The sequence below is a fragment of the Aphelocoma coerulescens genome, chromosome 1A (assembly GCF_041296385.1).
Source record: "Aphelocoma coerulescens isolate FSJ_1873_10779 chromosome 1A, UR_Acoe_1.0, whole genome shotgun sequence".
Taxonomy (NCBI): domain Eukaryota; kingdom Metazoa; phylum Chordata; class Aves; order Passeriformes; family Corvidae; genus Aphelocoma; species Aphelocoma coerulescens.
In genome coordinates this window covers 39,088,947-39,112,971 of record NC_091014.1, presented here as the reverse complement: position 1 = coordinate 39,112,971, position 24,025 = coordinate 39,088,947, and the positions used below count along the sequence as shown (strand labels likewise).

General features: G+C 39.0%; 1 protein-coding gene across 8 annotated transcripts in view; it reads left to right on the top strand.

Moving 5' to 3' along the window:
- OSBPL8 (oxysterol binding protein like 8) overlaps positions 1-24,025 on the top strand; it is an 85,662-nt gene that overhangs the window by 20,756 nt on the left and 40,881 nt on the right. The window contains exons 1-4 of one of the 8 annotated variants that reach the window (XM_068999344.1): positions 7,234-7,249; positions 8,095-8,198; positions 13,511-13,547; positions 17,283-17,417. In XM_068999344.1, the coding sequence (XP_068855445.1) occupies positions 8,157-8,198; positions 13,511-13,547; positions 17,283-17,417 (214 nt within the window). In that variant the 5' untranslated portion in view covers positions 7,234-7,249; positions 8,095-8,156. Of the gene's footprint in view, positions 1-7,233; positions 7,250-8,094; positions 8,199-13,510; positions 13,548-16,441; positions 16,535-17,282; positions 17,418-24,025 lie in introns of those variants that run through there. The other 7 variants (XM_068999367.1, XM_068999354.1, XM_068999348.1 and 4 more) reach the window with 7 other exon arrangements.

Here is a 24,025-nt window from a genome sequence, read left to right as displayed (position 1 = left end):
GTTAGGGTTGGAATGAGGTGAGTGAAAAGCTGTCCCTCAGCTGCTCGTTACCACTGCGGCGCCAGACCTGCAGAAGTCCCACGACCTAGCTCAGTTTAAATGACAGACATTTTGTGAGTGTGTGTTTAAAATAATTTGCAGTAGCGGGGATGCCTTTTGGCTGAAGAGGGTTAGGGAGCACCTGCACAGACAAGTCTGCAGGCAGTTCAGAAAGACCTCAGCCACTGTGGGGAAAGAGGTGGTAAGGACCAGGTGTGGAGGACTGGTAATCTCCTAATCCCTTTCAGCTGTCTCTAGAAGAGTGTGTCACACTTCCTCTTCATACAGCTGTTAAAATGAGAGATAAGACAGAGAGTACCATGTGAGAGACTATTACTAGTAACTTGACAGATGTGAAAGAAAATCGCAGGGTGGAGTTCTAAAAGGAATATGGTTTGCAGTGTCTTTAACCACTTAGTTTTAGCCCATCTTTTTTTCTTCAAAATCAAGACTCTCATCGGCCACTTTGACCTTGTATTAAGGTGGTATACGACGCCTACTTAGTTATTTTGCTGGTTAGTACTGCAGCAAAGTTATTATAAAAAATAAAAATTTATGTAAGGATAAAAGGCTAGATTTGGTGTCGTAAGGTTTGAATAAATCTTCTTTCCCTACTTTACAGTGAAACAAACAAAAAATCTGAATATTTTATGAAGCTTCATAGGTTCTGTCTTGAACAAAATCAGTGGTTTATTGCCTCTCTTATTTTTATGTTCAAAAGTTAGACCAAGCCTCAGGTAAAAATGGCTTGTGGAAGTAAAGTGTATAATGCTGCAGATAACTAGACATCTTTAAGTGAAGAAGTAGACCTTTTTACCATTAAGACAAGCAACTCATTTGAATCATGGGAACAGTCTTGCAGAATACATATCATGAAGACTGGGATAAGTTTGGGAGCTTTGAAGTGTGTTTCAATGGCCAAAGGGCTCCAGAACCGTAGGTACTCGAGCTCTTAGAGAGAATGTTGGGATTTAGTACCTGTAGGTGACTCTTACCATCTTTTCTGTACTCCTTCATTTTTTTTCAGGACAAGTTTGTCTGTGGACCACCAGTTTAAGGTAGTAATTATTAAAGTTGCAGTGGGTATTCAGAAATTTTTTATGCTTTCCTTGGTCTTTGTTGCCATCTAACTCTCTCAAAAGATAGAAGAGGTATCTGGACTATGCCAGGATTTTTATAGATGAGAGATGTTTTCAAGTCCTGTTCTTAAGCACTTCAACTTTTCTGGGGTTTTTTGGTGGTTTGGTATTTGATATTTTTTCCCTTCTGAAAACAGCAATACAGAAACAGAGGAAACAGCTTGCTCTACATGTGGACTGTTTATTCAGGAAATGAGAAGGCAGGTGATGAAACTCAGGGTGGAAGGAAGTGTTTCATAAGGGTAGATTTGGTGCCTGATAGCATTAAGTGATCACAGTGTACTTGGGGGACTTGAGGCAGTTGTTGATTCTGGTGTGGTTATACTTGTAGCAGACTTTTGAGCATTCAAATGTTGCAATTCAGAGTTAATGTAACTATGTAGTTTGTCATCTATGACTTCCCCTATATAATTACTAGTTTTGTTAAGCTCTACTGCGAAGTCAGTTTGGACTGACTTCACAGTAGAAGAAATTGAATCTAGAGGTTTACTCAACTCTCAGATTGATCTTCTGCTGAATTTTTTGACCCTGTTGCCCCTCCTCCATTTTTACCAGTAACTCTTGCTTCAGTTCCTGCTTTCTTGGAACTGATCTCAGCAAACATGGGGTACTTGGCATGCAGTGGCACTGTGTCATGTGCAAGAAGCTGGCCTGATCTGTAGCTTGATAATGAAGTGTACTTGGTGTGCAGACTTGTTAGCTGAGGAAGATGATCCATGGCCTTGCGCTACAACCAGGAGGCTGCTCTTCCTCTGGTGCACTGTATTCAAAGAGCCTTGAGAGTAAGACATGTACTTTTATTGCCTTCTGTGTTATTGCTGCTCCCCTGCTGCATGGAGCAAAGTGAAAGTGCATTCAGCAGTCATACAACAGCATGACAGACACTCAGATTTTTTGAGAGCCTTGGTTTGATCACCCTAGTTAGATTTAGGGTGTAGATTTTCTTTAATCTCTTAAAACTGATCCTATACCTCTTAGGAGTTATAGGTAGCTATAACTGTTACAGTTAGCTCTTGATGTCTAGGAAACTTGTTCTTTTTGGTTTGTTTTAGTACTTAGATACCTTTCTCAAGTGTATTACCTTAAACTTTCTCATGGACCTTACAGAAATGCTTACATAGGGTTCACCTGGTTATCCTGACAGATCGTTGAACATGAGTCAGCAACCTGCCCTTGCCATAAAGATGTATGGTGTTCCTGAATGCATTAGATAAGGCATTGCCAGCAGGTTGAGAATGGTGATCCTTCCTTTCTACTCAGCACTGTTGAGTTCACATCTGGGGCGTTGTGTACAGTTCAGGGCTCCTGAGTACAAGAGGGATGTGGATGTACTGGAGAGAGTCCAGTGAAGAACTATGAAGATGATCAAAGGGCTGGATCATCTCTTGTGTGAGGAAAGGCTGAAAGAGCTGTTTAGCCTGGAGAAGGGAAGGCTCAGGGGGAACTCATCAATGTGTATAAATACCTGGAGGGAAGGTATAAAGGTGACAGATACAGGTTCTTTCCAGTGGTGCTCAGTGATGGTACAAGAGGCAATGGGCACAAACAGAAACACAGGAAGTTCCATCCCAACATCAGCAACACTTTTTGACTGGGAGGGTGACCAAGGACTGGCACAGGTTGGCCAGGGGGATTGTGTAGTCTTCATTCTTGGAGATACTCAAATGCTGTCTAGACATCCTTCTGTGAAGGATCCATCCTGTTGTGACTCTGCTTTCCAGCAAGGATGTAGGTGAATTTTTATCCTTCTTGACATCACTGTAAGAAACTAGTTTTCTTTTCTCTTTGTGTGCCTTGCCTTTGCTTGCTGCCACATTAATCTTTAAAGTCAATATATAATTATGCTTGTGTCATCTTAAAAAAATTTAGAGTATAGTCTTATCTGATACTCAGACAATTTAAATGCTTCTACTTATTTTGGGCTTTAGGGAAAGAAGGCAGGCAACCCGCAGAGCTTAGGTCAATTTGGAGGTCAAAGCCCAGGAGCACGCTTCCCTTTGGAAAGGCTGTCCAGAACACAGCCTCCCTTTCACCACGCAGCCCAGTGGCAGGTCACGGTGAGGCTGGGCCTTGCCTGTGAGGTTTGGTGCTGGAGTGCAAGAGGGTGCTGTGATACTGTGACAGATCACAAAGCAGTATCACAGTGCAAGTGCCGTATCTAATGACTGTAGGCGATAGTCCTTAGCAAGAAAGCTAAAACCTGCCTATATAATACCATATGCAGGTGTTCAAGTAACTTGGTCCATTGACTAAAAAGAAAATGCATTAGATTCAGGGGTCATCTCTACCACTTGCACTTTGTGGCTGTGCCTTGGCTGAAATTCAGCAACTTGTGTGGGGACAGTGGGGACTCTTGATGAAACTCTCCAGGTGTAGTGAAGTGTTTGAACTGAAGCTAATCTTGTGGGGGAGAAGGGGAAGAAGAGTCCTTTTGTGAATTGAATTATGATTTAATGTTATAAATATAGTACCAATAGGGTATTACTGCCATGATGTCAGGGCTAAACTCTCTTGTGCCTGGAACAAATATCATGTTTGGTGATGAGCTCTTGTTATGCTGGCAGAAAAAGGGCCTTACATTGCCTAGTAACCCCTTTATTTAGTTAAACAAACATACCCTGCAATAAAAGCTTATGTAGTCTGGTTAACATAGGGAATATGTAAGTCAATGCAGAACGCTGCCGTATCCACTTCACTGATCTCTATAGGACTGAACAAAAGCTTGCAGTTTCTCTCATGGCCAAGAGACCTAAGTTGTACTGCTTTTAGTCTGTGGTCTGTGTAACTATATCTAAGAGAATATTGTATAACAGTATAGTACTGAGACATCCATTTTATGGCTTTTGAAATTTTTTTTTTTAATGGGCGGGAGTTGTTGTCTTACCTCTTCCCATAGGGCTTTTGAGCATGCATGTTTGTAGATGGTTAGAAAAGATCCTGTTCATGCAGGGTAGTAGCTTTCATTGATGCATATTTTTCTTTCCTTATGTGGGAGATCTAAGGAGGATTTTCCTATTCTCAAGCTGCAACAAACAGAAAACCAAATTGTTACAAAAACTACCAATGGCTGAAGCAATCTGTTAAAACCGTAGAACCACAGAATGGTTTGGGTTGGAAGGGACCTTAAAGACCATCTAGCTCCAACCTCCCTGCCATGAGCAGGGACACCTTCCACTAGACCAGTTTGCTCAAAGCCCCATCCAGCCTGGTCTTGAACACTTCCAGGGATGGGGCATCCACAGCTGCTCTGGGCAACCTGTTCCAATGCCTCACCACCCTCACAGTAAAGAATTTCTTTCTAATATCTATTTGTCCTGGGGTGAAAGCAGAGTAGACCTGTGAATGACCTGGTGGACTGACCTGCTGACCACGCTTCTTTTGGTGCAGCCCTGGATACAGTTGGCTTTCTGGGCTGCAAGCACATGTTGCCAGGTCATGTCTAGTTTTCATCCACCAGTATCCCCAATTCCTTTTCCTCAGGACTGTTCTCAACCTGTTCTCCACCCAACCTTGGGTGTTTGTGCTTGCAAGTGTTTGACCTGGGGATTGCCCCAGCTCAGGTGCAGGACCTTGCACCTGGTCTTGTTGAACTGACTTCCTGAGATTCACACAGACCCAGCTCTGAAGCATGCCAAGGTCCCTCTGGATGGCATCCCTTCCCTCCGTTTGTCAGCTGCACCACACAGTTTGGTGTCATCAGCAAAAATAAGATGGAATGCAGATGTTAACAGGACAGGTTATAGATTGTGTGATAAGAAGAAAACATTTCACTTCTGCTTTAAATACATGTTTTCAACCTGCTCAACCTTCTTCACAGTTGGAGAGAATGCGCTTATTTTGTGGCAGGATTTGTCTGATTGATACAGGTGCTTTAAAGTAAGTAATATGTTTGTGAGTGCATGATTGTATCCATTGTCTATAAAGGAAAAATTGCTGACTAGCTGGATGCCATTATAGAGTTATTTTCAAATAATTTCATTTTGTGTGTGCCCTCCTGAACACTTAAGCTTTTAAGAATTAAGATTGTGAAGGAACATTTTTTAATTAAAACCTCAAGCTGACCAAATTGCAAACACTTGTGAATGTTACAGAGTGCAGCAAAAGCATATAATGAATGTTCCCTAAAAGCAAAAAAAGCTCCCTAAATCAATAAAATGGTACATTTGGGGTTTTATCTTCAAATCTAATGGTTGAGTTAGCTGAAGTAGAAAAGAGCTTGCTTGCTTGTGGAAGTACTCTTCATAATAACCTGGCTGCATTTACAAATAAATAAATTCCCCTTCCCTACATTGGTTGGAAAGTTGTTTCAAAGCCTTGGGGCTCAGATGGTTAGAAGTGTTCTGTAATTTTCAAAATAAATCTGTTCTCCAGAACTTATTATTCATACTTACTTGACTCTTTGGCAACATCCTTTTGCTGAGAGAGCCCTTTTCCTTTCTTTGTATTTATTTTGGCGTATAACAGAAGCAATATTGTTCACTTTCAGCCTTTATTTTGCCAAGAAAAATAAGCCAAGCTGGCTGTCTACTCATAAGCTAAACAGCTTGGGGGAAGGTAGTCCTTAACCATTTCTGCAGCTGCTTTACTGCTTAAACCTGAGCAGGTAGAATTTTTTCCTTCTCTTTCCCAGAAAACTTCACTGAAGCCTTTGGGACCCTGCTGGATTATGAGTGTCTTTGGGACCACAGGCGATCAGAATGCTAAGAATTAGACATTAGGCTACCTGTCTGATGGTACTGCTCTTGACACTAAGATAAGGAAGGATGTCGTGTCTGTGGTCATGAGAACAAATGGAGGAGCAGATTACACCAGGAGCCTTGACAATAAAAATTAAGAGTTAAAAAAAGTCTGTTAAACATAAAGATGGGTTAAAAGTGTTTTAGGCTGAATGTTCCTGTCAGCAAAAATCTGTTCCTTTGGATAACTTGAGTGTGGTTACAAGTTTGTGTAACTGAAAAAAGCTCAAAAATGGCTTTAAATAGCAGTGCACACATCTGTTTGTAATGCCACTCATTTTTCATCCTATTTAAAAGAGTTTGCTGTAAATTGAATATGCATGCAGTCTGGTGTACCCAATGTGCATCTCGTATTTGGGTGTGGAAGGTAAGGGTCACAGTGCCTGCTGCTCTTTGAAACAGAGCTTTGGGGTGAATTCCTCTTTCTGTGGTAATGACAGCTTTCCTTTTATTAATGCAAATTAATCACTTGCAGTCATCTCCTTTCAGATGTCTACTGTTTCTAATTTACATGAGAACATCTTGCCATGTGCTTCCCAGTTATGTGCCTCCTCAGTTAATTACTGAGGTGCTTGAGCAAGGTCCTCCTCAGTTCATTGGACTAAGTCATAGAAAGCTTTTAACTTTGCAATTTTGTTAGCACACAGTAATTTTGTTAAACTATTTTTTTAATGGTTCCTTTTGTGGATTACTGGCATATGTTATGGTAATTTGCTAAAGTGTATTAATACTGTATGTTTTTTCTGGAGGGAAAGTTCTAACTTTCTTTACATAATACAGAACCAAAAAAACAATTATAATAAAACATTGAAAGCAGTTGAATAGATGGTTGTTCTTTATGGTGAGATTTGTTTTCATTAGTGTCTGTTTCCTGAGACAGACCTTGAACTATAAGATCCTGTGTATTCTGGTTATCTGTTTGTCTTTCTCCCATCCTCCTACATTCAGGATGCTCCTCAGGTTCCCTGGCAGCACTGTGATGATTCTTCCCACCTCACCCTTCCATCTTCACTTAATCTGTTTTTACTAAACCTTGCCATTAACCCGATGCATAGATTAAGCACAATATGTTAACAGCATAACGTAAAAAAACCCTCACCATCTCCATGCTAGCCCTGCTCTTGCTCAAGTGTTGGTTTAGCAACTAAGTTTGTAATTTAGCTGCTTCCTGCCCCCTCACCCCACCCAAGACAAAAGGAAAAAAAAATTGTCCTTGGGCTAATTCTCTGATCAAACGCTTGCTGTGGCTGGCAGGAAGGGCAGAGTGAGAGCAGCTTTGCAGAGGGACCACAGGGTTTTCTCCCTGTGCAGTACTGGCTGTACTGTTTTGAACAGGTAGGCACACACCCTCCTCATCCACTACTGTCTTGTTTGAAGGTGGTCCTGGAGAGGGAGGCAGAGTGATGGGCTGTAGCTGGGCATCTCAATAGGCATCCCAGTTTGATCTGCACCTCTCCTGAAACTGGCTTAACAAATGAATGGTTAGAGCACTTTCTTTCTACCAAGTTTTTCTTGATTCCAGACTGTGTGCTTGTCTCACTAATGACTTCAAATATGCTGTGAATACTAAGATCATCGTAGATTTCATTCTCTTGCAAAAAAAGTAAATAGGAAATGCTTAGAGAATGAGGCTTTGCTTTCTGGCTGTGTGTGGTGACCCCCAGATGAGTGCCCGCTGTGCCACAGAAGGGGCTGGCTTGCACATATTATTTAATTTCTGTGTTTTGGTTCCACAAAGCAATATGTGGTTGTTTCTGGAGTTATGCTGGGAAGCCCTCAACCCTGACTGCTCCAGAACAGCTTTGTTTTGTACCCAAACAGTTGGTGTGCACATGCCTTGTGGGGCGGGAGCAGTGTGCTGCTGGGAACTCTGGAACAACGGGAAATACGGGGGAAAACGTGTGGGGTTTTTTTTTTGTGTGTAACTCTCCCTTATTTGTAGAAGTAAATACTTGCCTCTGTGAGTAGTTTTTGTTTTGGCCATTTTATCTGAAACTAGTCTGTCCATTTCTAAGTTGATTTCTATGGGTAAATGTTCATGTTTTGTGAGGAACTGTAAAATGCAGAAGTTACCATATAAGACTGTTTACCCTCTTAAAACATAGGGGAGAGAAAGTGTAGCTCTCTAATGGATTTCAGCCCTTGGAATTAAGTTATTACATTTTTGTTTTCCTCTCTAGGATCTCAAGTAGCAGGATGGAAGAACTCTAACTGATAGAGACAGAGAACGGGCCCTTGCAACATGGAGAACGTTCTGGTTGATGGGGAACTGGATAGAAATTCAGTGAGTAACTTAAGCGTGCCTTTGTGTAATGAGATGAATGTGAAGATGCTTTTGCAGGGAGAGGGTTAAATGGCTTGAATCTGTTCATTTTTGGTTTGAATTGATACTTTTCTGGTGAATGCATTTGGACTATCATGTAGTATCATGTATCATTTACTGTATTCTCATGGCAAGAAGGCTGAATGTCAAAAAAATTTTGGATTTTGGATTTGATTTGATTTTTGCATTTTGTCTCAAAGTCCCAGAGGAAAAAGGGTATTCCTCTCAATCTAATTGGCACGTTGCTAGTTAGTGACTATGGACAACAGAAAAAATAATGTAGTTCTTGGTGGAATGAGGAGCCGAAAAGACAGAAGGAGTGATAATTATATGTTATGAGAGTAATCTGAGGTGTAAGAGTGATAAGCTGTACTGATTATAAAATTCTGAAGCAGTGAAGCTTTTCCTAAGCACAATTTAAAAACAGGAAAGGCTAGTGGGTACTATCGTGCTTCATCATCATCATAAATGTTGAAATTATTTAAGAGTTTAGTTTTTCCACAAGCTGTGTTATGTAGAAGCGCTCTAATAACTGAAGCAGGAAATGTTTTATAGTTTCCAAAACACTGGCTCCCAAAGGCAAAATAGGATATGTTTTCTGTAACTGAGGTGAAGGTCAAGTTTAACACCTCATTACTGATAAACTTTGTGATAGTCAACTACTACATGGAGCTATTAATTTGATCAAGTATTTTATCACTGTTTTTATCTTAAGTGATGATTTTGGAGACAAACTATTTTGCGGTGCACTAAGAAAGTTCTTGGCTTTTTTCTGTAATGAACAAATTTGTTGGTTTGCTGCTGGCCCATGCATCTATATCCCAGATGCAGCATAGTATGAATATCAACTCTCACCTGTGCAGTAAGGTATTTTTATTTTTTTAAAAAATCCTGTCAGTTCAGTTGCTGTGCTTCTTGTTTCCTCAAAATATATAGAAAAGTACCAGTTTACAAAACACTTCAAAGTAACATAAAATGTGCTACTTTTCTTTTTGTGACATTCCTTCAGAATAGCATGATCTTAAGAAAGTACCTCAAAACGAGTCTCTGTTTTACCAAGACGCCTTTAGAAGAGTGCTAAGTGTAAGGATAGATTGCCTTTCATCCTGTGTGCTTCTGAAGTGTCATCTCAGAAATTTTTTTTTAACTGATGGTATATTGTAATAGGCTACTCTAAGCATTTCTTGCCAAAATACCAGCTAGTGGGGTAATTGTCTTGACTGCAGTTACAATGTCAAGTTTTCTGTGTTGCACTACAGGTGTTAAAAACATTTTGAAAGCTTATTTGGTGGTTTAATATACTAGGCCTAGTGTATATCGTGAATAAAAGTGAAAATTAAATATTAAAAATGTCATATATATTTTAAGAGAGATTGACCCAGTAATTTTGAAGACCTTCAGTCAATGCAAATCCTGAAACTTCCCAGAAATTTAAATTTTTTGAAATCTTGTTTAAAATTTTTCAGTATTCCAGACTTTTAGGGGCAATCTGTTTGGTTTTTTTTTTTTTTTTAATTCCATTGTCATGATAGAATTAAGGAAATACACAAGTTGCAATGTACATGAGGAATACTGATCAACAGTTTTCTCCACTTTTAAGTCCTTTGGGATATTTCTAGGAGATATCTGAAAAAACCTTTTTTTAGAGGTGTCAGCTTTGTAACTTGCTTTCTTGGCTTGTGTGTAAAAGAGGAACAGATGGGGAGATCACAGACCTTAGCGCTGTGCTCTTTCCTTTCCAGAATCAGTATAGGCAGAAAAGTCTTGTGTTAAATGCTCTTATTGTCTAATAATTAGGTTGATATATACTGAATATAAATTTGAAGACAAAGGCCCGTGACAGCTCAGCAAACTATTTTTGTAGTCCAACACCATTAAAACAGTGCAAAATAATAGATGCTTTGCTTTGAGTTCTTGAGAATAGTTTTTTGCCTACTTTTCTATAAAATAATAATTTAATCAAGTATCACTGCCCCAGATCTTAGAATATTACATGGAAATGTATGGTATAAACTATTGGTTTTTAAAATTGTTTTTTTAGTAATTTTTACTCACTTCTAATTTTTGCTAAAACACATATTTAATAAATAATTTGCCTGTGATATAACTTGTACGGTTAGTGTCAGTCCTTGCTACTTAATCCATCAACAGACATAAAAGTACCTTTTTTCCTAGAAGCATTGAGTAGAGGTTCTTCTTATTGATCAGATTTCTAAGTTGGGTCAGTGGTCCTGAATTTAAGTATAACTGGTTTAATTTTAATGGTTTACATGTATTAGAGATTGTCTTCAGCAAGGTGAAAACTCAAACTTGGCTTTAGAATGTTCATGTAAACTATTAAAAATTTAGCTTTACGTTTTGATTGTAAAACTAGTAAGTGTTTTTAAAAAACTTTTGTAATATGAAATTCAGACATGCTAGTGTGACATATGCTTTTGTTTTTAGCCTAGTATTCAACAGGAAAAGGATTTTGTTTTTTAGTAGAACTTGGCAGATAAAACTTAAAGTTTAGTAGCAGTTGTTATAAGCTTTATTTCTGGGAAATGAGAGTCTAAAAATAGTGCATTTTTGAAGCACATGAGCTGCCTTTGTATAAAAACAGAATTACAGCTGCTGTCTCATGTGATGCTTTATGTTGCTGGATTTATATTGCTGGTTTTACTTCTTAGTCAAAAACTTTACTGGGAGGCTTTATATATTTTGGTAGCAACGTTTTAAAGTAATTGTGCCTCTGTAGAAGTGAAATTGATCACGTAGTGTTGAGAACCTGTCAAAGGACTTGTTCTGTAATCTGTAATCAAAGTCATCAATTATATAATGTGAAAATAAGGGGAGGCCTCTGGAAATATGTGTTTGTTTCTCTTAATTTTGTATGTTTAGAATAAGAGTTGTGGGTGATGATGGACAGGAACGTCCTGAGGGCAGTCTTTTCAGAGAAAACATTGAAGTAGTAAAACTGTCATGTTTTGTTCCCCTAGTGGTTTGGAACCCCAGTCTGCAGTGATATGGATTGCAGATGATAGAGGCGCAGTAGGCCATTGGAAAATGAAGTGGTCTTTTTGGCCAAAATAGTCTCATTTCGCCATAACATCTTGCACTGATGTTTAGAAATATACATTCTGCAGGTTTTAGGTAAATACACAGACCCAAATACCTCTAATGAAGAGAGGGGGTTGACCAGGAACAGAGGGAGTTTGGTGTGTAAACAGAATGTCTGTTGGAGAAGATCAAGGACAGAGTTAGACAGGCTTGTGTTTCAGCCTCTGGCATAGGAGCTGTTTGTACCAGTTCATAGGATTAACCACGCAATGCTAAAATATTTACATGAAAAGCCCCTGCATCATCGTCTCAGGTGACGGGTGGCCCTGCTCTCTGGTGTCATGTTGTGTCTTGGCCAGGGCTGCCTGCAAGGCAGGCAGTGAGACAGGACCTGCCACGCTGCCTTTTCACTCCTATTTCTTCCACACGTAAGTAACGCTCTGCGAGTGAGCATCTGGCTGAGCCTCAGGCACTCCTGATCCTGTGTGTCTGTGTAGAAGGTATTTTTCCAGTTCCGTTCTCTTGCTTTCCGGCTCCCAGTGACAAATAAAGCAGCCCAGTGCTGAATAGCAGTGCTCCCAGTCCTTCAGTCAGTTGCTGGATCTCTGTACAGTTTCTGCAGGCTTCTTGTTCTCTTGTCAGCTACTATTCTCTTGAATGTAAAATCAGCAGAGGGTAGGACAGTTCCAGTCTGAAGATAAATTGTTTCCAAGTCTGCAGTAGGTTATCTATACATTAAGAATAAACACTTTGCCTTGAAAGCCGTTGAATTCTTGAATATTTTTCATGTACTACTGGTAAGTTCATGGGTTTCACTCTTTGACCTGAATTTAGTCTCTGGCAGGAATAGAAGGTTATTAGCCAAGTGTGCTCATATTTTATTTCAGTTTTTCCCGTTCAATCAAGTCCTGTTCCGGAAAGTGCAGAATTAGGAAAGAAGGGTTCCCTCACCTTTCCAATGATGTGTACTGCAGTTGCTGTACATTGATTGCAGTACTTCGCATTTGCACATTGCCCTGTCAATTTACAGTTTGACACCTTTAGGCAGATATGAGGGATAAAAAAAAATGAATCAGTGTTTTGAGATCAGGAGTGCAAGACAAGACTCCTGCTAGCAAAGATTTTGATTATGATTTTTCTTTTTTACATTTCCTGCTGTTAAGTCCTGATAAGAGAGGCAAGATTGGATCCTATTTAAAGCAGAGCAAGGATTTCTCCATTTTATGGAGCACAAGTTTTTTATTTGGGATATAGAAGATATGTCATGTTTGGATTTATTTTACTTTTAAGGAGGAAATGTTCATGTGGATCAATATTCTTTTTTCTCCTTTTCTACTATTCACAGATTTCAAAGGTAGTAAATCCTTGAAGACGTAATTTGCCCTGTACATGTACATGGCTGAGCACAGCAGGATCTTAGCCTTGATTGTGGTCTTGGTTAACAAGGATTTAAAAAAGATTTCAGATCAAATATCAGAAAGGAGTACAGGCTATTTCTGTGCAGTTACCATCCTTTAGTGCCTGTATGTGATGGATTCAGTGGGAGAGAAATTATTTTTTATGCAACTTGGTTCTATGGAAGTACTTAGATATAAAATATCCTCTTAAATTTAAAACTGCACTGTTTGTCTTGCATCCTGAGCAATTTCAAATGTTACCTGTGTTTGTAGATGAATTGAATCTGTGGCTTCTAAGTTTGTGTTTGTATGCAAAAAGCGGGTAGACTTGGATCAAGCATTTGTAGGTGCTTGCATATTACTGATGGCTTTAAAGGTTTTTTTTCCTTCCAAAACACTTTTCTGAAAGTGCAGTGATTTTGGAAACATTTTGTGTTACTTTAGCTTTCTTCAGAGCTTCAGTCTTTTGAAACCATTCCAGCTTAAAATTTCTTAAAAAATGCTGTGTATCAAGTCATACGAGCACTAAATTGCTGCTGGAGAGTTTCCACTCAGAAGAAGTGGTTGAGGCAGTTGCTGTTTACTAATGATGGCTTCTAATAATGGCTTTTCTATAAGCATATTTGTCAGATTTGTTGCTTCAACTTCTCTGAACTGCTGAGTCTCTGGAGGTCTTGCCTTTGGCACTGAGGTGCATGTTGTATTTTAGTTATGAACTAACACTGTTTTCATTGTCCTTCTTTCCCGCTGCTGCTGCTGCTTTTTGTGCACTTGCTTCTTCCTGGCCTGGATTTTTATGTTTGCTGTTCTTCATTCCTCAATTGTATGTGTACACAGCATCATGGTGAGAACAGAGACTCTCCTGGACCATCAAGTAAGTGACTCCTCTCTCCTACGTTATGTTTGCACTTACGTTCATAGTAGTTAGCATACATCTTTGCATATAGTTGCTAGGATAAATACTAGGTTTTCTTCCGTATCATAATTGAGAAGTTAAAGTGTGATGAAAATTTGCTGTTGGAAAAGTATATTGCCTGGCATACCACTCATCCAAATGTCTCCCTACCTTAACTTTTATTTTTTTAGTGGGAAAAGTTTATTCTTCACCTCTCCCAGTTATGGCCAGGAAAAAAAAAAGTCTTTTATATTACTTATCTGGAAGAGACAAAGCTTTTTTTATCAGTTTGAAATGAAACCTTCAAACGCTATTGTAGTATAGATAGTAAAGATACGGAAATAATGGTTCAGAAAGAGTTTTTTATTTTTGAGCTTGTCTGTTTTTAGTGCTATGTGTGGTTCACCTGATGTCAATAATTTTACGTATTCAGAACTGAACAGGTGTATATATACTGTAATACTTCAGGGTTGGATCTGATGAGCTGCTAGGGAAAACTTCAGATGTACCTATGTGCTTACACGCAGCTGAAGACTTACCGGTGCCATAGGTTTGTGGGCAGTAGTGTGATAGTGTGATTGGCAGAATAATTTTGCCTGGGATTAAGAGTTGGTGTATGTGGGAAAAAGAAAGGTGCAGGCACAAATTGTTTCTTTTTTCTGTGAGAAATCTGTGGTCTTAGCTGATACGGCTTATTACAGACATTGGAAAACAATGTTGAATTGAATTGCAATGAACCTCTTCCTGTATATGATGTCCTTGTGCTATTTTCAGTGGTATAGGCACTTCCACAGGCTCATTATAGAAACAGAGGAAGTGTGAATCTGACACTTCAGATTTTTTTTTTTTCAGAGCTTTACCTGAAATAAATTGGCTGTAAAAGACCCTGATTTATGTTTCTTCTAAGATATTAATTGTACCGACAAACTTTTATATTAGTGATTTGATGGCCAGTAGGATGAACATGAAGAAAGTATGTATTCTCAACTCTCAACAGTTCTGTTGGTATTGAAATGTGCCCTCTAAAGAGTCACAAGGAGGCTTTGATATTTACTATTTGATGTTTCTTCTCTAAAATAATGCCTTGTCTTCTCCCTCACCTCAGATGCAAACATCTGAGCATTAGGGTGAGGCATCTTGCAGGAGTGGGGACAACTTCCTCCTAGTGGCTGCTATGATCTGGATAAATAGTTATGTTCTTAACTAATTTATTTCCATTTGTTTAGTACTTTTATAATGCTTTGTATAAAAAGGAGATTTAAAAACTCTCCTGGTAATAATTTTTCAGCTTTATAGATGGAATTTCTCAAAAACTCACTTGGTTTAAGAAGTTCACCTTGAATCCCCAGGCATGTAAAGTGCTTGCCATGTGGTATTCTGTATTAGGTGATACATAAGCTCTGTTTTGTAGGAAAAGAGCCTTTCTGACAGTGCTAGTTGTTGTTGCAGGACCTAATTGACTCCCAATGAAGGAATATGAATTTAACAGTGAGCTTGAAGCTTGTAGTCCTGTTAGTATGACTGAGTCACCATTGCTGAATGTAGCTCATGCTTTAGTAACACCTGTGTGCAGAGCTTGCTTACACTCCGGGTTACTGGCAAGTACTGCCTGAGAAGTTATTGCATTGTGACAGCTTAAAGAAACCTTTGGAATTCCCAAAGCTTAAAGCTTACAAAAACATGAGCAGTGCTGCATGCTGCCCATTCACAAGCAAGCCTTCTGCACAGGTCACTCAGGAGAGGGTTGCTAGTGCTAGAGCCCATGTTGTCACCTGCTGCAGTGGCATGGGAGCTGGCAGGAGCACCTGAGAAATCCCATCCCTGTGGAAGCTAAGTGGCCAGTGGCTCATCAAAAGGACTTTTCAGCTAGTTGGCTGAAAGCTGGTCCTACTTCAGTGCACTGTACACCTTTAATCTTTAAAACAAGTATAGCTCACTCTCTCCTTGCAGTGACCCATTTTGTGCAAACCTGGCAAGCAGCTGTTTTCTTACCCCCTTTTTATTTTCGCATACCAAACCTTTTGTGGTACAGTCCCTTCCCAAGACTTCATCAGCTGCCCAGCCCCCCCTTTTCTTTGTAGTTGCAGAACAATCAACAGCTAGTTAGGTGCTACAAGAAGAGCAAAATCAGACACTGCTTTGAAATACCGGCCTTCTGGCACTGATAGACTTGAATTCTGAACTGGTAAAATGAGCTTGTTGCCTCCCTTGTCCATTTCCTCACATATTTTTCCTCAGCAGCACTTCACATAGAGTATAGTTTGTCTGGAGCAGAGCTTCAGATGGTTTACCTGATGTAGAAAAATACAGGTGGGTATATTGCAATCCTTGCAGTCTTCAAAGAACCATTTAGGATGGAAAACACATGTAAGGATCAGCAAGTCCAACTGTTAACCCATCATTGCCAAGTCCACCACCAAACTACTTCCCCAAGTGCCACATCTACACATCTTTTAAATACCTCCAGGATTGGTGACACTTCCCTGGGAAGCCTGTTCCAATGCTTGAGAACCCCTTTGGTGAAGAAATTTTTCTAATATCCAATCTAAACCTCTCATGCCACAACTTGAGGCTGTTTCCTCTTGTCCTGTCACTTGTTATGTGGGAGAAGCTACCTTTCAGGTGGCTGTAGAGAGCAATAAGGTCTGCCCTGAATCCCCTTTTCTCCAGGTTAAACAGCCCCAGCTCCCTTAGTCATCCTCATCAGACTTGTGCTCCAGACCCTTCACTATCCTCCTTGCCCTGCTCTGGACACTCAAGCACCTTTTTATTTTTTCATACTGCTTTGTGTTCATTCCAGGTTTTGATGCAAAATGTTTCCACTACTGTAATAATAGTAGTGATAAAGCTAAGAAGGCCTTTGTACTTTGCAGAGTCCATCCAGAGAATAGGACTTGTTTGGTTTGACTCAAATCTTCTGCTGAACTTTTAAGGAAAGCTTGGGAACTCTTAAAACCATCAGTGTTGTAAGTTCCAGTCTTTTCTTTAGTAAATATTGCTTGTTTCCCTCTTTGAACAGGTTGTCAGTATATCTGCTTTCACATGACAGGTGTTACAGAGACAGTCATTCTTTGACTATGAAAAAAGGTACAGTTTTGTTGTGTGCAGCTTAAGGAAATGTACAGAAACTATAAAGCAGGATGGCTGGCCAGGTTATCCTAGTAATAGGTAAGAAGACACCAGACAAGTTTTTCAGACTGATGAGGTTCAAGGAGAGTAACTCTTCTGCTTTAAGCCTTTACCTCGACAGAATCTGTACATGATTTTTATTGCTAAGACTTGTTTCTTGTGATGTATATACAGACATTCATCTTAGCTTTCTGGGATGTTGGTACAGCTTGATCTGGCAAGCTGTTTCATGGGTTGGCTGAGTTGTGGCTAGTTAAACCAAAAGCTATCGCAAAAGTGGTAAAGAAAAGGATTTCAAAAGATAAGCTACAGCTCAATGCTGTATCTATATTCAGTATCAGCCTTTCCAACCTCATGCTAGTCTTTGTTTTCATCTTCTGCCTCATGTCTTAGACCAGTCTTACTGGCTTCTTTCTGCCATCCTCTCCAAAGCAAATACCTGGTTTGAAAACCTCAGTTTCTAGAATGAAATGTTTCGCAAGAGAGAAGTTGAAAACCAGTTTCATAAATAGCAGTGAAGTTCTTAATAGAAATCTACGCACAAGCACATAACATCATTGAATGAGCACCTATTTTGTATTTCAGCAGTGGTAGCAAACAGTGATGAACAGCCTATAACTCCAGGAAAAATGAACCAGCACCAGGGGAAAGAAGGCTATTTTACTCCAACCAAAGAGTTACTGCAACCATGTCTCAGTCCAGGAACTGCCCATAGTCATGGTAAGACAAAGTTATTTTTTACAGAGGTTTTAAAGAACTTAGATTCTGACTTTATCTGTTCCAAATACTGGTTCAAATCACTTCCTTTTACAATAAAGAGGTAAGGAAGAAAGCATATTAAAATTTTGTATGTAATTATTTGTGTCTTTATGTGTTAATCTGAAACAGGAAAAAAGGCATTACGTGATGCACTAGTTTGTTAAAGCATGCTATGATTTGTTTGATGGGAGAACAGTCCACATGATGGTAGATGATTATTTGTGTGTAGTCCTGTAAAACCCACAGTAACGTTCTTTTCTCAGTATTTAAGTTGTGCCTTTATGCAGCAGCGTTATGATGTACCATAAGTGGAACTTCTGTGTAAAGATACTTCAACAATTACTTCTACTGAAAGATCCTTCTCTTTAGGAAAAGAAATAAAAAAGTATCAACACTACTTTTTGCCAGCTTTCAAGTGGTCCCTCTGCCTTGCTAAAAACCTGTTGAAAACAAGCTCTGTGGATCCATGAGAACTGACTGGATGGAAAGTGAAACTCATTAGTAGACCTGACATGCTGATAGTCTATTCAAGAAACAAAAAAAAAAAACCAAGCAATAGTTGCTCTTGTGCTTGTTTGCTTTTGAAACTACTTGTATTTATTGCCTAGGAAATCATTAGACATTTTTCTTGGAGGAGTATTCTTAGTGAAAACTTCAGGCTTTTAAAATTAATATTCTCTCCCCTTTTACTATTGGCAGCCGTGCTAGTCATCCATGCTTCCTTTAGTTTTTTTCATGAGCGGTGTTCCTGACATGGTTTTATACTTTTTACTGGTTTTGCTATGAGTTTCCCTAACTCCCATAGCTTGCTTTGTCAAAGTAATGATATTAGTGTTTCAGAGTAATAAAGGCAGTGTCTTAGGTAACTTTGAATCATATTCCTGTTTTCCCATTCAGTACTATTGAGATAAGAAAAAAACTTTGAAACAAAGACAGTTGTTACTATGCTGAATCTGGTAGTATTTTAGCGTATTTTAAAGTTATTATGGTAGTATTTTTGGTACTACACACAGTTAGCTCGGATATATTTTCTAATTCCTGGTGTTACCTCACTGGAACAGCACTTGATATCCTGTGCCTTGTTTCAAGCTTAGTCTGGAAGTATTTTCTGTATAATATAAATATAACTTGTTTATAATTTTTATTATGTTGGAAGAACTTTTGGTTATTTTCTCTCTGTACTGTGTTGTATCCTTTACTAGACAAATGCTGGAGTTATGTATTTGAATATTCTAATAAATTCTTCCTTTTAATATTGCTGTTCTCACTAATTTGTAAAGTCAAATTGTGTTTTTTTCAGGGCTTTCACTCATAGGAAAATCATTGAGATGGGCTTGAAAACCGCTAAGACTTGATTGTCCTATGTCAAGTTCCTTTCAGATACTAAGTTTTCTCTCCAGATTTTTTTTTTCATCTGAATATTTCAGGGCTTATGTATGTAGATTTAAGCTGGTTAAATGTATTTGTGCCTTTTTTAGCATCAGTCATCACTGACTTCATTTTCCAGGAGCACTACTAGGAATAAGGCTGTAGTTTCATGAAACAAGAAATTTGGCTTGCATTCAGTTACAGTAGAGAAATGGTACAATGTGGGCTAGGCTTCAGCAACCCACAATTACTGTCTTGCAGCCTATCCACAACTTGGGAGGTGATTTTTATGGAGTGGGTTGACCAACATTTGAAAATTGGGTGAATATTCAATGGTAGTTATTCCTATGGCAAAATTAGTGCTGGAGAAAATGTGAGCTTATTACACTGGAGAAAAAGAGATGTTGGATAGAATATGAAGTAGAACAGAGTTTAATGTGATGGAGTACTTGAAGCTGACTGTTGTAACTGAAATCCAATTAACAAAGATCTTCACAATGTGCCTGTAGCACAGTATAATGAGACAGGGAATGCTTAGATGCAGAATTTGAAGGCATTTACGAGGAACTAAATGGAAATACTTCTAGTCACCTATACCTGAAGTCATCCTTAGGAGATGGGCAATGTAAATAATTCAATATCATGCTAGGCACAGGATAACAGAGAATCAAAATAGAAAAAATGTGTGATACAGTCGACAAAGAGCTGAGTAAATGTACATAAGGGAGAAGTGTGACACAGGTACTTAGCATTTGCCTGTGGACAGTTGGATGTTGTGCAATGGTGTTTGGCCACTTTTACCTAGGCTGTGTTGTTTCCTGCTGCCTGAATAAAAAGCACCTGTGTTGCAAGGATCTTTGGTATAGAACCTGTAGCTCAAAACCAGATGAGTTGGAATGAAACAAAGCTTCTTATGGGGCAGTCTCTGGAACAACCAGCACTAACTTTGGTGTTAACATGGAAACCACCATGGTGGCTGTCTAGCATCTATCCAGGGACAGGCATGCACAGTGGCCATTTCTTGGAAAATCTACTGGAACAAGCTTAATTTATGTCTTCTGCTTGTGTTTTAAGTCAGATCCTAATGACAAGTATTACAAATATGGTTAAAACTCCACTAGTCTTAACATGAGGGAGGGGAGGTAAATATTTAACATCATTTTGAGCCACTGACTTCCTATTTGGAACAAAGAGAACTATGTAATCTATCAGTGTAGAGTTGTAAGTGATATGTATTTTATCATTTTAGGTGCTCCTGTTTAAATGCTATGTTTTCATTTGTGACCATAGCTCTGGATTTCAAAAAGCTTCTATTTTCCTGTACTTGGTCTCATAGTTTAAGACATGTTTTCCTCCTTCCTCACTCCTGTCACTCTTGTGAGATGGAACTTAGTATGTTGTCCGAGACAGAGACGGAAGTCTTCTTCTTGGAGTCCAATGCAGATTTATTTTACAAATGTAGAGTACAGTTTGATCTGGCAGCATTGTCTAGTGATTGTTCAGCCAAAGTCTATTTAAAATGTCACTGCTCTGTATAATCGTTGCATTGTTTTACAAAATATTTTTAAGATCCTTGAAGTTATGCTGTCCTTTATTCTGAGGCTGAGGTATCTTACCTGTGACTGGCATGTGTAGGTGTGGAGGTCGCACTCACTTCCATAGAAAGCTTCAGCAAGGTTGTTTGATGGAAATGTATTAAAAAAAAGGGATGGTGGAGATTTTTCCTGTATGATATTAACCTGTTTATGTAGAAAGTTTAGTATTTTAGTGGTCAAGTGCTAACTCGGCCATATATAGCACGATCCTGAGATGGGCTTTTAATTTTAATTTTTGTGGATTTAATTTATTCCTGCCTTGCCCATCAAGTAGTTAACTAGAGCATCAGAGTAGGCTAGTCCTGATCATAATGCTACAACTAGCGTGTCTTGAACATACTAAATGATTATACTATGTTTTTTGCTCAATATTTTATTTACATTTGTCAGACTTGGAATAGGACCTAAATAATTCAGTAGCCTTTTGATGGAAACTTTAATGAGCTTGGGGAGTTAGCTTTATCTGTTAAGCTTTGTTTATGATTGTGGGGATGGTGTGTCTTTAGGCTCTAGTGGGCAACATGGCCTCGACAACTCACCAAGACCATATTTTTTTAAGTGTAGGGCATATAGATGTTAGTACTGCTAAATCATCTTTCAGTTCTAGCAGCTGACACACAGATAGTATGATGCTAATTTAGCTCATTTTCTGTGTTTGCATTCAGTGGTTAAAAATGTTATTAGCTATTAATGAACAAACAACTAAACTTCTATCAAGATTATTTTTGGAATTTTTCCTCTTTCAGCTAGTGTGTGACCAAAAGGAATAACTGACAAAATTATTTTATTGCAGTTTAAAAATTAACATTAAAAATATTGAGTACAAGACTGCATTTTCAAAAGTTGTAGAGCAGGACTCTGCTTGCTGATGTCATCTATTTATGTCGAATTATCCCTGGTAAACTGGATTCTTGTAAATCTTATTAACTCAGGCATACTGATTTATTTCTTTGATAAAATGAATCAATGCAGAAATAGTGATCACATTAAATTTATGAAAAAACTCAATCTCCTTATAAATGATTAATAATATTTTTAACTTACCGACATTTTCTTAAAACATATTTCAAACTTTCTATGAAGACAGCATAGATGCTTAAATAGCAGTGTTTGTGGTAAATAGAGGAATCTAGTTAAGATAGTATTATTAAAAATTCTGTAATAGAATCCTTGAAAATGTCAGACTTTTCTGTATTTCCCGTCTTTATTCAAACATCAGTGAGATGCAGATGAGGTGAAAATGTGAGCATGTCCTTCTGGGACATGTGTCCCAGAAGGAGCCTGACATGAGATAAGAAACAGGATCTGCTGTTCTTTTCCAGCAGAGGAGTAGTAGTTGTTCATTCAGTTTGCAATACGATAAAAATGTATCGTGTTACGTGCCTGAGAAACAGAAGTGACTTAGGTGCAGGCAGGTGGGTTGACAGTGGAAACAAAATTGCATGTCTGCCAGTCATGATGATGATGATGACCTTGAATTGGAAGGAGGAGGTGAAGCTGGTTTTGGGGAAGAGTGAGGGCATTTTTGTCTGTGCTGAGCTTGTACTTTAAACAACTCCAGAGGAAACATTTAAAGGATATGCTAGTGCTAGGATTTTAATCCACAGGATGCTGCATTTTTTGAGAAAATACAAATTTTTGTATGCGAGTAAAGGTGGAAAGCGAAGAATAGGCGTTTTCAAACAGGAGGTCCTAAAGAACAGTTATTAGCTGTTGAAGGGATGAGATGCCTTTGGAGCCTTAATGACCCAGAAAATATCAGACTCAGATATTACTGACTGTGTACCCAAGGCAACTAACAAGTTAAAGCTGGTTTGTTGTTGACCTGTGCAACTTGCAGCTTTTAAAAAACCCCCATTTGTTTCAGTTGTTTGGCTCAGTTGACAGCAGGAACACAATTTGTTTCACTGGGCAATAAGAAAGGTCTGGAGCTCCTGACTTGTCATCCCTCTTCTGGGTTCCTGGTGGTCAGTGTGCAAGAAACCCCAGAGATACAGCAATGCATCTCCTCTTAAACAGCTGTCAGTGAAGACAGATTACTGAGGACCAAGAGAAGGAAAGATAGAGTCCTGTGACAGTGAACTCGAAGCCTGTTCAAAGCATTAACAACTCTACCTGAGGCAGGCACTTGGCTGTGGTGCTCTGGGCACGTTTCTGCCAAGAGGTCACAAGAGCCTGTTCTTTCATACATATGCATGAAACTGGAGCCACAGCAGAGAGGAACTGCCTTGGAGCTGGGGAGAGAAATGTCGCAGCCCATAATTACAGCAGATGGAGGCATTGAGCACAGGCAAGGCTGTAACTCCTCTGGGAGTTGATCACTGCTTAAATGCCAGTTTGTGCTGTTACTTTTTTTTTCCAACCAGTGCTTTCAGTGTATTAATAATTCTTTTTGATAATAGTATTTGGCTTGCAGATGGCAAAATCTTGCCAATCTGTCTGGTTCCAGACCAAGCTGTTTTCCTTCATAGTTGGGTTATACTTAATCTTTAATAGTGATTTCTGTTTTTCTTTCCACATTTTCTATGAGTTTACTCTCTATATCTAGACAGACTTAGTTATGGAAGTAACTTCATGCAGTCTCCTGTTTCCCCTCTATCTTTTCTTTGAATAGAGAAGCTGAAGAAAGACTAAATAATTTATCATCTTGACACAGTAAGAACAATTTATTACTAAGCGTATCACACTTTGTTACTTCGCTTCATCTTCCCATAAGTCTGTCTCATTGTCTCCCTGCTAAAGAAGAAAGGCCTACTTGAGGCTCTCCAAAAAGCTTTTTTTAAATACTTCCATATTAACAGTAAGTGTTACTTCTGAAGTAAGGCACCTTCTCTGCAGAGTAAATGCATTTAACGTCTTAGAAAAACGTTAACACTTTCACTTTCTCCTTCCGTATAAGAATTCTATCTAAAACCTTGCAAGCCCTCATGCTTGGAGACTCTTGGTCTTTCTTGCTATTTTGAGGTGTTTTACTTTGTCTTCCTTTGCTTTTGATGATGAGGAAGTATTCTGTAATCAACAGCGTGCAGGAGCCGTGGGCACTGGTTGTTCTTTAGGTGGTATTGGATTAGTGTTGGTTGTCCTGCTGCAGGGACCTGAGCCCAAGGACACAGGGGGTCACTTTTCAGATTTTTGATGGAGTGTGGAGGTGAAGCCCCAGTTCCACAAAACTGTGTAACTTACTTGGAGTAGCTTTAGTGATGCTTGTCTTGAATGGGATATGAGTGAGGCTCTGGTCACAGTAGGAGGAAGGAGCTTGAGCCTTAAATAGTCTGATCTTAGTCTGTGTTGTAAGACTGAATTTCTTGTAAAATGTTTTAAGTTCTGCTGTGTGTGATTAGTCTCCTGAATACATTATCCTGACCTCCTGCTTTCTTACTGTAATGCATATTCTGGCACATTCCTCTCTGCAAGTCATTGTGTGTTTATTAAAAGTTGCCATTTCTGAAATGCTACTCCACCCAGTATTTGTGGCTTGGGTAAATTGCGTATACTCCTTTCTGTGTGGGTTATAGCTTTATGAAAGCATGGTACTGGGTTTAAAAGGCACAGCAGGGCTGATTGCTGTGAAACATCTCAAGCAAGTCCTCTTTCTCCATGACAGTC